The sequence below is a fragment of the Candoia aspera genome, chromosome 2 (genome assembly GCF_035149785.1).
Source record: "Candoia aspera isolate rCanAsp1 chromosome 2, rCanAsp1.hap2, whole genome shotgun sequence".
NCBI lineage: Eukaryota > Metazoa > Chordata > Lepidosauria > Squamata > Boidae > Candoia > Candoia aspera.
This window is the reverse complement of record NC_086154.1, coordinates 215117567-215132186: the sequence shown is the minus strand read 5'-3', so window position 1 is coordinate 215132186 and position 14620 is coordinate 215117567. Positions and strand designations below refer to the sequence as shown.

The 14620-nt window shown below is 39.8% G+C and overlaps 1 protein-coding gene across 3 annotated transcripts; it reads right to left on the bottom strand.

Annotated features, from left to right (window-relative positions):
* Positions 1-2265: 2265 nt before the first annotated feature.
* TICAM2 (TIR domain containing adaptor molecule 2) lies at positions 2266-12076 on the bottom strand. 3 transcript variants are annotated; one of them, XM_063295318.1, is made up of 3 exons: positions 11956-12076; positions 7534-7756; positions 2266-4268 (listed from the first exon to the last, which is right to left on the bottom strand). In XM_063295318.1, the coding sequence occupies exon 3, from the start codon at positions 4218-4220 to the stop codon at positions 3570-3572; it is 651 nt and encodes a 216-aa protein (XP_063151388.1). In that variant the 5' UTR covers positions 4221-4268; positions 7534-7756; positions 11956-12076; the 3' UTR covers positions 2266-3569. The 3 variants fall into 3 exon arrangements, with proteins under 3 accessions (XP_063151388.1, XP_063151389.1, XP_063151390.1); XM_063295319.1 differs by having other exon boundaries at positions 7699-7756; XM_063295320.1 differs by lacking the exon at positions 7534-7756 and having other exon boundaries at positions 11956-12074.
* Between the last annotated feature and the right edge of the window lie 2544 nt (positions 12077-14620).

Below are 14620 nucleotides of genomic sequence, written 5' to 3'. Positions count from 1 at the left end.
TGTGAGTCTAACCATGATTTAGTGAATAAAGCACAGTAGCTATGTTCATACAGCATATTAAGAAGCAGTTACAAACTAAGTAACTCAGTTGATACAACTCTAAACGATACGCAGTGCTTGTAGGTGCTAAGCCAAAACCAGCCAGATCACATTTTCTGTACTGAGTGAATCCAGCCGTTATACTTTATGATTTAGCATATCACCTACATCACCTGACATAGGTGAAAATGTATGCTGTTACCTTTACACGGAAACTATCCCATACACCTTTAGTGTGTAAGAGATGCAGCTTTCCATTTCTCCAAGCTTTGTTAACATTTTCCCACTGCTTAAAAAGTCTTGTTATGAATTACTGTGTCTGTATCCTATTTATAGCATTTGTTCTCTTCCAGTGCAACAGGAAGCCTTTGTCTACTCTGTTTAAAAGGTTAAACTCTGCTTGAGAATAGTCAGCATAGGAAGATGTTTTTCACTGCATTAGCTACAATCAGGACATAAAAGGCTTTCTACCAGGGCAAAATGGAATGTATCCTCGCAGACAACCCCAATGGTATGTCAGGCATTCATTGCTGCATCTCTGAACAAGAACAGCTTGTACTACTGATTGTCTGCCAGCTAGTGTTAGCTACTGTTAACTGCACCTTCTTCCCTCCAACCAAGGTCTTTAGCACAGTAACACTTAAGAGCATATTGGAAAAACTAACTTTTCTGCCCCATTTTTTCCTTACAGCTTCCACTTGTCTCATGTGAACATCAGTAAAAAAGGTAAACTATCACATTAGATATTTACATGAAACAACAATAAAACAAAGTACCTAATCATAGTACCCTTGACACAAAGTGGGATTCCCAAAGGATTGAAAAACCTACATGGGTAGAACTTTACACGACTAGGCCTCTTTTCGAAATGTGCTGGCTATAGGGGCGTTGGTGATGGGCATGTACCTTTAGCAGTTGGCTTTGAGAGATAGTTTCACTCTATCCTCCATAGGCTAGGCCAGTGTTTCTCAACCTTGACAACTTTAAGATGTGTGGACTTCAACTCTCAGAATTCCCTAGCCAGCATAGGGAATTGAAGTCCACACTTCTTAAAGTTGCCAAGGTTGAGAAACACTGGCCTAGATAATATGCACTCAGGTGTGGAAATGTCTCAACATACTCTAAGGCAGTACTTCCCAAACTTTTTCCTTAATTACCCCAAACTGCTCATCAGAAAGTCCTTTTTACCCAATGTAGGTAAAATACTTTAAGTCAATTTAAATGTCCCTGTTGTGATTGGGTAATGGGTTCGTGTGTTGTTACCCAAAGGAAAAACACTTTTAGCCAATTTGAGGTAATTTACCCAGGTTTGGGAAGCACTGCTCTAAGGTTTCCATACTTCTACTTTCAAAGCAGCCTGTTGGACCAGTTTTTTAAAGGTTTTGTAATACACTGGTAGATTTTAAAATTGCTGGTTGAACAGGTAGCAGGCAATATCCCAATATCTGTGGCCCATGGCTTTTATGCCAGCTGCATCTCCAGACTGATATTTGGAAATCTGAACTATTTTAACATATACCATTTTAGAGAACTTCAGATGAAGCGTTTCTTTTCTGGAGAAATTAAAATTGATTAAATTAAATTAAATTAATTAAATTTATTAATAATAATAAAATTAAATTAAATTAAGTTAAAATTGCTGAGAGAGTGTGACTGGCCCAGGGTCACCCAGCCAGCTTTCATGCCTAAGGTGGGACTAGAACTCTCTGTCTCCTGGTTTCTAGCCTATTGCCTTGACCACTATATATCAATCATGACTTATTCAACAAAACATGTTTAGATTACTTGTTACATTATATCCTCCTTTTCCTCCAAGAATTCAAGATGGCACTCCTTCTAGCATACATATAGTTATCACCTAATTTTATTCCACAATAACCCTTTGAGATAGGTTGGGCTGAGAAAGAATGATAGACCTGAAGTCATCCATTGACTTCCACGGCTGAGGGTGGATTTCAATCTGCCCTTCCCACTGTAATCCACACAATACCTCTGGATATAATTGTTGAGCCAGCTGCACAGTACATCCAGTTAATTGTCATGCCATCCAGCCTATGTATAACTAATATGACTGAAAATGAATTTTTCAGCACCCAGTTTCATTGTGAAGTATCTTAGAAGCTGAAAAGAAACAGGCACCACTACAGCCTTCTTATCATCATCAGTAGCCAATTTGTTATTTGGTCTGAGTTACAATTCAACTCTGCTCAAATGCAATTTATTGCAGTTTACAATTAAACAAAAAGAAAAACAAAGGAGACTAATCATCTTTGGTCATTTTAGTTATGAGAGATGTTGATGATTCTGCTTAACTATCATTATTTAATAAATGAAAACAAGTACAGAATTGCCAACAAGCTTTTAATTGAATGACTCAACACTAGGCTCTGCAGAACACAAAGATCTGCCCATATTGGAAAACTTCACAGTACAGACTTTACAATTCCACTGTGTTCCTTCAAAAATGCAGTTTGTATTTCAGCTGTGCCAACAAAAAGTCTTGGAACTGATAGGTCAGTTGATCCAAATGGAAATGACATTATTACACTGAATGAAACAGCAGCATGGAAAGAACACCGAAATTCTCAACTGGGATCTGGGCAATGTGAGGGATATAAATAGAAAACATAGTCCTGCCAAGCATCATTTGAAAATGGGAGACAGATAATATATTTTAAAAGGATTAAAATATAGAGTGATACATAGTAATGAGCTGGGTTTATGTATCATACTTAAGCTATAAATTATGATTTATATGGAAGAATTGCTAGTTCATAACAAAAATCGTATTATGGTTTAGTGCAATGTGTGGACTAGATAACAAAAGTGTATATTTCCTTTATTCCTTTATGATGTCTCGTTAGATAGTATTCTCATATTTCTGACACAGTACTAAAATCCTTAAAAATCTATCAAAGATAGAAATAGGATGAAAATACACACTATAAACAGTGATTATTCTTTAAGACTGCTTTTAACTCTTAGAAAATAGCAGGTGAAGCCACCATCATTTCATTGAGTCCAATACGTGACTCACAGTGACTCTCCAAGGGTTCAGACAGATGTCTTTCCAACCCTTGTCACCAGAAATCCTCAAACTGAAGATCCTAGTAATGGAATGCTTACTCCAGGCACAGACCTATGATCCTTCTCTTCAAGACTTTCATAGCTCATGTATAGCTAGGAAGGTGGAAAACAAGAAATTTTCTGGGTAGCATTATTCCAGGAGGCTCATCTGAAGAGGACCTCCTCTCCCAAGCTCTTAAGTATCCAAAGCAAAATGAACAAAATGTAGATCAGGGTATCACAGAGTCTTCAATCAAATAAATTACCTTCCATTTTTCTATATTTTCTATTAAAAATGTATTTATAATAGCCTTCTTCCAGCTAATGTTTTTCAGATGTGCTAGTACTATATTTCCCATCATTGCCAGTCAGTGTGATTATTGCTCATGCTGGTTGTGAACACTTTGAGTTCTAGGCCCAGCCTTTCTGAAAGTTAGCTGGTTAAGGAAAGCTGCTTTCTACATTCACCACTCGAGGATTTTTTGGGCCACTTCTTTCTTTCGCCCATACCGCCACACCTCTTCCTGCTGCCTGTATCGAGCCTCTTGAAAAGTTTTCTTTACTTGATCAGAAAATCCAGGACTATCTTCTTGAAGAACATTAACACACCGTAGAATGAAAGGAGTCCTCTGCCATGGGAGCGGTTTATTCTGTGGCCTCATGGGTATGACACTATTATATTTATGTGGGATGGTCAGTGCACCCAAAAGAGAAGTGTATGATTGGAATTCACACCATAGGTCTCTTAAGAAGTTTTCTGTCAGCAAAATAATTATCCAGGCAGAATCGTTCATGGCATTAGTTAAATTTTCTAGCAAATGCCTACCACTAGGCATTTCCGCAAAGATGATTCCTGGTTTGATACAATACTCATTTTGTAACAAGTCTTGGACTCTAATGGCTTCTTCTATATCCTCCTCAGCATGAAGAATCACAAACCTATAAAACCTATCTTCAGCATCCTCATCACCGCTGTCTACTTCTTGGACACTTGGATGGCAACAGGTTTCTAATGTAGACTTTTGCTTAAAATAATGTTCTTGACTCGCATAGTTAGTCTTCATACTGTTCTTCAGAAAAAAGGGATAAATTCTTTTGGAAATACTGCTTCCCATTGTGGCAAACTCTTAAAAGTAAAGAGACCGTATCCTCATTCCTCCAGTCTGTAAAACAAATGGAAAATGAGGAATTATATGATTAAATCATCAGAGTTAACCTGAAAAAAAATGTAGGCCAAGGAGTATGGGGCAGAAGTTATTAAAGGATAGTATAGGGAAGACTGGAGAAGAAAATATAGCATCAAGAAAAAACCCAAGAGCCTCCCTTGTTTACAGAGAGAAGTTGAGTGCAGAGTTCTGAAAAGAATGGTATTCCTTAAAGTCTGGACCAACCATGTTTCCAAAAAACCTTAAAGGTATTCTGCAAATACCTTCAAAGGCATTCAAAGTCCTCCTATTTTTTCTGTCAATGTATCTTTGTGAAAAATGCACTTTTATTGCACCCTGCAAGTTATACTAAATAATGAAATAAGCTTTAATAAATCATACTGCTAATGCTGGTGAAAGAAGGCATTATTTGCAAGTCTGTAGTGGTTAAGAAAACAGGCTAGAAACCAAGAGACCATGAATTCTAGTCCCACCTTAGGCATGAAGCCAGCTGGGTGACCTTGGGCCAGTCCCAATCTCTCTCACCCCTAGGAAGGAGGCCATGGCAAACCACTTCTGAAAAAACCTTGCCAAGAAAACTGCAGGGACTAATCCAGGTAATCGCCAGAAGTCAACTCAAAGGCACCAAAAAAAAAAAAAAAATCAGTCACATCCCTTTACAATTTATAATCATTGTGTTAAATATAGGAAAGAATAGAGTATTATTCTAACATGTTTTATTTCATATTCCTTTTAGAGTTGAAAATAATGACTTGATTATGAATGCACCATAATTCAATATTATGGTATCCCAATCCTTGGTATCTTTAAAGGATTATATAAATTATCTCTCAGACTGTAGTGTACCACTACCAATCAGGGTCAAGCTAGAAAGCAGCTTGTTCTAAGATATACCTCTGTAGCTTTTCTCATCTGATATTTAGACAGCAAATATTTAGGCAGTCACAATTTTCTCCTCCATGTTTCCTACATGATGTCCAGTCTCAGATCCTCATCATTACACATTCTTTTTTTTTTCATTCATTAATTCAGTTAGATTTTAGATCCTGCCTTTCCTTCTGGAGCTCAAGGCAGTGAACATAGCATTCCTACCTCCGATTTTTTCCAAACATCAACCTATAGATCAGTCTGAGACATAGTGACTGGCCCAAAGTTATCCACTGAGTTTCCACAGTTGAAGGTGGACTTGAACCTGTTTTTTTCTAGCTTCAAGTCTACCATCTTAGTCACTACATATAGCCCTCACTTAGTGAATGCCTTGTTTGGTGACCTTTGCAGTTACAACGGTGATGAAAAAGTAACTTTATAACCAATCCTTGCATTTATGACCTTCACAAGTCTGTAAAGGAAAGCTGAAGTAAGATCATAAACTGTCATAGTTTCATTGAATGACCGCTTCATTTAATGACCAAGTTGCTGGGCCCAATTGTGGTTGCTAAACAAGGACTAGCTGTATATCAAACTGGGGGTTTGCACAGCAGTGCCCCCTAAAGCACCTGGTTAGTGTACCATACACAGACAGACCTTTCATACTTTGTTTTCCTAAAAGACTCTTTCATACAATACTGACTGTACAATGGCACAATTGGTGAAAACTAATTTGTGACTTTATCATTCAACCATAGGGGTATTAAGAAGTTGGCATCTGCTCCTAGACAGTTTACAGATTTCCTAGTATCCAAGATGGAAGATTCTGTATGATGGGTCAAAGTGAAAGTTGACTCATTTTTTCACTTATCCTTCGTATCTTTTAAAACTAAGAGGCTAATGCTTACAAAGGGGTGGAGATGGAGCAAGGATGACCTGCCTAATAATCAAAGTAGAAGGCTCAGTTCTCTGCAATGAAGTCTGAACATATTCTTATGCAAATATAAGCATGTAATTAATTTAATTAGGCCAACGTATGGATTTTATTTGGAATTATATGTGCCTTCTTTCTTTTGAAATAAAATCCTTTTTATCTCTAAATATTTGGCTTCATTAATTTAAAATAGAAATGTTACATAAAAACTTCCCTGTGTGCAAGACTGCATGTTTACACAACTATTCCTTATGTTTCAGAATGTTTGTTGCAATGGATGTTGGACGGGAAGATCCAAAGCACCTTCCTTTCTATTTTCCTAGAACTGGGGTTAAGCACAAATACCTCCATGGGAGCACTTCAAAGTCCTCCACTGAACAGACTACAATATGTCAAGCGATTTGTCCTGACTGGTGAGAACTAGAGGAATGTACAAAACATAAAATGTGTTTTGTTTCAAGTATATAACAAATACATTGTGGCTCAAAGTTTGGTTGGACAATTCCACAAGGGTCATGATCTGGCAAAAATCAAACTGAGATAATTTTGGATGTTACAGCCAAAAAAAATCTGGAGGAGTCCTTCATAGAAAGTAGGGCAAGACTGGTGAACCTCACCCCTGAATTCAAGCATGACATACCTGCCTGGCCCACCTGGCCCTCTCAGATCCTCCTTTTATTAGCTACCATACGCCCACACGGGACAAACTAAAACCATAATCTAAATACATCTTCCCAGGGAAACTAAACTGTCAGCTTGATCATAAAACATTTTGATGGCCAAAAAATGCTGATTGGTTAGGAAAAGATCATGCAGAGAGGGCATGTTATGGACCCTGTCTGTAAGAGAATTCCCTCTGGCTGGGTCCAGGAAGCGGAACTTCTCCGCAGTGGGGCCCGCCCTCTGGAACACTCTTGCTCCAGAGATAAGACAGATTCCATCCCCTGCGACCTTCCAAAAACAATTGAAGACTTGGTTCTGCCACCTTCCTTGGGGAAGGAAAGGAAGTAATAACACCTGGAGATGGTTAGCGCCTTAAATAGCCCCTTTAGATACACCTGAATGATATTCCAACTGTTACCGTCATTTGGATTTTATATTGTATTTATATTTATGTCATATTCGTATTTATATTTATTAGAGTATTTTAATGTTTTTATCTTTGTTGTAAACTGCCCAGACTCCCCTCTTTGGGGGGAGATGGGCGGTGGCTAAATTTAATTAATAAATAAAGATAGATACTGGGAGGCAAGAAGAGCTCTGGAAAAGGAAAAGAAAGTAACTCCCTAGAAAGAAACTGTTCATGGAATACTGCTTTTTTGTTTTTCATAACCCCATTGTCTTTGTATTCCTGCCCTAGTACCTCATAGTTATGTTCTAATTACCTCACTGACCTCCGTAGTCACAAAATATGCTATATCCAATCAAATACTTTCCTTTTATTTATATCCAATCATTTACCTTGCTGCTGTACCCAATCGCTTGCATAATCTAATTTGCATAAGCCCATAAAGACGGCCTGCCTTTGCCTCCAGCACTATCACAAACCAGTTTGTGCTTCAACGTAATTGGGTCTTGGTCTCTGGTTCAAACGTACCCCTGGAAAAATTCTTCTACAGCACTAACCTGGAAAATACTCTGTAACTTTGTTTGGATTTTTCCATCTCTAAACTCTTTGGCATACCTATAAAAAACACACACATACATCATTAATTTTCAGATAACTACACATCAGTAAAACTTCACAGAAATAGTAATACTATTGTTATTTCTCACTTTTTCACAAATCCTACCAAAACAAGCTACAATCACAAATAAGAACACAGTAAATATTTTTTAAAAACTATTTGAAAACTAGTTTGATATTCTTCCCACAGACTACATAGAGGGAATTTGTCTCTATTTTTAGGGGAAAGACCATCTTAGGGCACAGCTACATATGTTGTATTATTGTGTGTATCTGTGTACATGCTAGCATAGACATGAGCACGGACAAATACAAATACAGTGAATTGTAACTGAAAACTGGTTTGGACTCTTTCACATATTTCTGTTCTAATTAGGCAGTGAATGTTTAAATTTAAATATAATTAGATTAGCATACGCCAAAGTGAGTAAGCACATTTCAATCAGCACATGAGAGATGAAAAGATTTGTGTCCTAAAACAGAAGTTGTAAACTGCACAGCAACATGGGCCTCAGAGGCACCTCTCTTCTAAGAAATTAAGAGTTAATACCTTCTTGAACTCCTGATACATCTAGAGAAGTTTGATTTAGCAAACAGAAAGATGTGGTGTTCAGAGTTCTAATCCCTTTAATCTAGCAAGCTTCACTTCCGCAACAGGCAAGTATAATTTTTATGATGAATCCATTTCCTAATCCTAACCACCATTTCAAAGTAGACTGAAGAATTGCCCAAGATTTATGCTAGGTCAAGAGTCTATGCTGAGGGGGGAAAGAGCACATTAGCTGGAAAATGAAACTACATTAATGTTATGTGAAGCACTTCCATACTGCCATTAAATCCATTCCTCCATCCTTCAAAAGCAGTTTCTCAGGTTTTTCCCACAAATGGCTGCAAATAAGTCTCCAGATACTAACACTAATTCTGGAATTGTTTTACTCAGCAGTAATCTCACAAACACAATTTGGCTAGATTAGTTTCTTTCTAGGTAAAGGTAAAGGTTTCCCTTGACGTAAAGTCCAGTCGTGTCCGACTCTAGGGGGCGGTGCTCATCTCCGTTTCTAAGCCTTGGAGCCGGCGTTGTCATAGACACTTCCGGATCATGTGGCCAGCATGACGACTCGGAACGCCGTTACCTTCCCGCCGAAGCGGTACCTATTGATCTACTCACATTTGCATGTTTTCGAACTGCTAGGTGAGCAGGAGCTGGGACGAGCAACGGGAGCTCACCCCGCCGCACGGTTTCAAACCGCCGACCTTCTGATCGGCAGCTCAGCGGTTTAACCCGCAGCGCCACCGCGTCCCTAGTTTCTTTCTAGCAGACAGGAATAAAGCATCCAGAAGATTTGCTACTACAATCTTTCTACAGTACACAGAAATCAAAGCCAAGAGAGGGAGCGAGGAAGGGAGGGAGGGCCATTCTGACTTCTCTGAATCAGGGGCTGAAAGGCCTGATCCCATGAGTTGCTAGTCTCAGGGGCCAGCAGGAAACCAATCACCTGAAGCACACCAGGGTGACAATGAGCAGGAGCAGGTTGAGGACAAACTTGGATCACAAGGGGTCAGATGCTGGGAGGATGGCTATCCCCAGGATGTGTTGGCAACTTCAAAGGACAGAGCCAAGGCAATCTGCTTGGCTACTCAGAAAGCAAGGACAACCATGCTTCTATCTGAGCCATGCCCACAACTAGAGTTGCTCAGCAGCAGCCACTAAGGACCTTGCTCTCCATTGGGAACAACTCTCCAATGTCTGTGTTCTCTTGTCCTTGGTCTACTCTTGGGCTCTAGGTTTTATGACTTAGACTGGCTTGTGGAACTTTCTGGCATTGACACAGACCACTCTTGTTTCTTTACCACTGTCTCACTCTGTTTTCCTTGACCTGCACAGTGTTGGCTGTCCATCTTGTCTCTTATGGCTATGACTCTGGGGACCTTTGGCTCTGGATCCCTGAATCCTCAGCTTCAACCCATTTCGGCATTTCTGGTGTTGCACCCTGGTTAGCAGGCACGGTCTCCCCTTCCTTTTATTTCCCCTGGAGCTTGTGTGTGACTGCTTACTTGAACATTCTACTGCCTTCTTACTTGTTAGAATTACCATCCCATCATTAAACCAGTTACAACTTGCTACTGGGGACTGCTCTGTCCTAAACAAGGCAATATAGGCCTAAGTTCAGGATTTAAATCCTCCGCCTTCACCTCTCGCCTTTCAAGTTAATCACTATTTAGCCATTCCTTCATGGCCCTGAGTTTGGAAGGCATTTGTTCAATATTTACATAACCATTTAGTATCCTGATATGAGATAGCTTGTACATCACAAGAACTGATAAAAATAGTGATCTTCATTAGAAAGGCTTTCAACTAAAACCTGTGGGAGGTGGAATGAAATCCCAACTTTGGTCATGTATATTGAGCTCTGGATTTGACACTAACAAAGATTCAGACAAATTAGAACAGGTTGAAACTAATTCCTATGAAAAGCATTTGGGGAAACGGAAAAGAGGACTGCAAAAGTACCTGAAAGCAAGTCATGCAGAAGATCAATATCTGTTCTGTATGGTACTAGAGGGCAGGACATGAAATAACAGGAGATACCTAGACTGATACTAGTGGGAGACAAGACAGGAACACAATTGAACATGGGTACATGTCTAGTTTCGGACCTTTACTCTGGTGGTTAAGGATCAATATATATTTGCCCTTTTTGTATCTGTGGCATCTTTGTCATCTGTGGCATGTACAGGCCTGTTTAAAGTGACTCAGATCCTATTGAGAAATTATTTTTTTCTTCTTCCTAGCATTTTCCCATGGGTGCAGAGTCCACTTTTCAGATCAACCGAATGTTAATCCATTGGCTGTGACAGGAATTGATCGACTAGCTTGTCACCCAAACCTGACATTGTGGAATGAGAGTGACTGGCCCAAAGTCACCCAGTGGCATTCATGCCTAAGGAGGGACTAGAACTCAGTCTCCTGGTTTCTTGCCTGGAGCCTTAACCATTAGATCAAACTGGCTCTTCCTATTGAGGAATGATGGCAAAAAGAAATTCCAGCAAGCTGCTAAGATCTTTTTGCTAAGCATTTGGTAGACAAAATCACGCATATTCATTCAGGGCTGGGCAGAGTCCAAAGAGTTGACAGTTTTGAGCTAAGATCTGGGATTCATTTGATCTTATGGAATCCAATGAAGTACAGATAGTCCTCACTTAATGACCATTCCTTTAGCGATGCTTCAGACTTATGACGCTGCTGGAAAAAACAACTTACAACTGGTGCTCACACTTACAACCGTCACAGTGTTCCTGCAGTCATGATTTGGGTGCTTGGCAACCAATTTGCATTTATGACTTTTGCAGCATCCTGTGGTTATGTGATCGCCATTTTTGACCTTCCTGGCCAGCTTCTGGCAAGCAAAATCAATGGAGAACTGTGTGATTCGCTTAATGACCACATGGTTCACTTAATGATTGTGGTGATTTGCTTAACAACTGCTGCAAAAAAAGTCATATAGTGGGGTTGGATTTACTTAATGACCACTTCACTTAGCAACCAAAATTCTGGTCCCAATTGTGGTTGTTAAGTGAGGACTACCTGTAGAGTTCTCTATTAAGTGAACACTGCCACATGTGGGCTGGATCTTTGCCCCTACTGGCTCATTTGAGTGGCCAGCTGTGGGGATGAAGGACTAGATTTAGAAAGTGATTGATGCCTCTTTGAAATGAGGGTAGTACCATCACCTTTGAAAAAGGCAGCGGTATGCTCTCTTCTCAAGTAGCAATCCCTTGATCCAGCCAATGTGAATCATTTCCACCCTATCTCTAACCTACTTTTTCTAGAAAAAGGTGGTAGGGCAGCAACTTGAGGACCCTGAGACAGATTATCTAGACCCCTTTTAGTCAGGATTCAGATTTGGGCATAGGTGGGAAACAACACCACTTCCTCTTGTGGATAACCTATGATTGTGAGGGACTGGGACTGCATTTCCTCAAAAGCCACTGTGGCTTTCACAGCCTCCTCCCAAGCCAGAACCTTCCATTTGTTGTGGCCTTCAACTGCTCTAATTCGTAGCCACTTTGGAAAAGCTGGGCTAGAAATTAGGAAGTTGAGGAACTGAGGATCTTCTCTCGATTACCACGCTAACTCCCCCTCCCCTCCCCTCCCCTCCCCTCCCCTCCGCCACAGGCTGAGAAGCCACATTTACCAGCTTCATCGGGCGAGGAAATTCTTCGTAACCCGGTGAATACGGTACCGTCGGGCACCGCCAGCTCCTCGCAAACCGTCCGCTGGAAACGACGACGCGGCAAAGTTACCGGGTGTCATCTCGGCGACAGGAAGTAAAAGGGACGCAGAGGCGGAGCCGCGCCGGCTGACGCGTTGCGAGTACGTTCTCTTGCTCGGCTTTCCAGTTCAGCTGGTTGAGCTCTGCTAAACTGTTATCTTAATTCAGGTTTGAGCCCTCAAGGTTGCAAAACCTGTTGTTATCCCCGCGGAGGCTTTGTTCACACGGCATACTAAGCGAGTCACGAATTAGTTTTATTTTAGCCGATCCTGTTGTGGGATGGAACCCAGCTTCTGGTTCTTTTCTTCAGAGTGGCTCATGAAGCCGAATCATCGCTTGCTGGTGGTTCAAGGTGCGGTAGGCGTAGGTATTTGGGTTAATTCAAGAAACCATTATCAAGTTAACCTGTAGCTTAATCCCAGCCAATTAAGAGAGAAGCAATTAAGAGATCTTAACTAAACCATAATTTCTGATAATGCTGAATTTTATTTGTTGAAAATATTGATAGCCAGAAAAAAAAAGTTGTATTCCACATTTTCTATTGGTAGTCTTCCAGTCCAGCTCTGGATTTTCCTGGTACATACTGCAGAATACATAGAACAGGATTTTGTACTGTTCTGTGAGAATTTTAAGGCTGGTTACAGAGGGCAGCAAATCCTTTTCACTAGATCTGTGTGTAAAAGAGCTACTGTTATTCTCTTAAGCACAATTTAAAACTTCTGTGCTATTGCTTTCCATTGTCAACCGTTTGCATGCCACAGGAAGCCACACACTACCTTTCTGTGTTGTGGAATCCCACTCTGTATTGTTTATGGTTCTCTGTATCATGTGAACCCAGAAGATTGAAAGGATTGGCTATTCATTATATTGGAAGTGTAAAAATTGGTGAGGGGACTCCTATTCATATGGTAAGTTCTTGTCATATTTTTGCCACATTTTTGGTTGATATCCATACATTTGTTAATATAGTTAATATATTACAAGGTACAAAGATCAAGTTTAAAGATGTGAATGTATTTGTGAATTTTATACCAAGAATTTGCAACTTACCTTTATAGGAAGAATTAATAAATTTATAAGACATGGGAGCACCAAAACAAAACAATAACCTTACTGTTCAAATCTGGAGACACTAAACCCCCAGATTAACAGTCCTGGATCACAGATATCTTTGCTTTCTGTATGAGCTAGCTTTTTATTGGTGTAATGGAATTACTGATCAATATTATTTCATTTACCTAAGGTTCAATTGTTTGCTTGTATACACGTTTCTTTTTTCTGTTTTCCTTACTTTTTCCATATATGAAAGCATTGTTTTTTTTAAAAAGAAAGAAAATAAAATTGCATTATTTTAGTAAAAAAGTATAGTTAAGATAACCATGGGTAAAATGCCATGTTAAACAACTGTTGAGTTTTGTGGCTTACCATGGCATTCAAGCCTGAAATGGCAACTGGAGATTTTCAGAAATCAGGGCTTTCAGTTCCTAGAAAAGTTTGTTATCAGTTACAAAATGCATTTTGTAAACCTACAATGATGGTTGTTTCTGGTTTAGGTACACAGTAAGCCACAAATCTTTGTTACAGTGCAGTGTATGAAAGGTGAAATGGCAGCATGTATGTTTCTTAACTGAATTTTTTTGCTTTGTGTGTCATCTACTGTCAGCCCTCCCAGGTAAACCAGACAGGAAACACGACCAGATGAGCTACTTCTACGTTGTTAGGCTACATTATAACAGAATCTTGCAAGTCTGAAAGTACAAATCTCCCGCTGTCCCTTTTTACCACCTGCCAAGTTAGGGCAGATCCTTTCTAAGTTTCTTTCTCTGCTGTTAATCAGTTGCGGGCTCCTTGCTCTTTTATCTGATCATTCCCCAGTCAGCATCTATTCTCCAGTCTTCCAAGGTCATTCTCACATTCCGTCTACACAGCCTTATAAATATGAATTTTCTTTTAGAAAACCAAAATTAAACAAGTTTCTAAATCCAGAAGCTAATGCTACATTATTAATTGAGATCAAACATTATACTAAGCTATGTGAAAAGGTGAAAGGTCCCCTTTGCAAGCAGTGAGTCTTGTCTGACCCTTTGGGGGGATGCCACTTTCATGACGTTTTCTTGGCAGACTGTAGAGCAGGGTGGTTTGCCATTGCCTTCCCCAGTCACTACCTTCCCCAGCAAGCTGGGTACTCATTTTACCAACCTCGGAGGGATGGAAGGCTGAGTCGACCTGAGCCGGCTACCCGAGAATCCAGCTTCCGCTGGGATCGAACTTAGGTCGTGGGGAGAGTTTTCGGTTGCAATACTGCTGCCTACCACTCTGCGCCACATTGAGGCTCTACACTAAGTTATAGTTTACAGAATAAATTATAAATGGCTCATTCACAGCCGTTTGTAATTTATGCTGAACCATAAACGATGGTATATAAACCACAATTGTTAAGTCACAACATATTTGCTGAAAGTAAATGAATCATGTTATGGATTAATGCAATTTGGAAAGTTAATAACTGGCTTTAGAGTTCTTGTAATGCTCTTTAATCACAATACTCCAAACTTGATTAAAATGTTGTGACTGCCACAAAAGAACC

Excerpts from the sequence above, each read along its gene's own strand:
- TICAM2 (XM_063295318.1), bottom strand. The coding sequence starts at position 4,220 with ATGGGAAGCAGTATTTCCAAAAGAATTTATCCCTTTTTTCTGAAGAAC.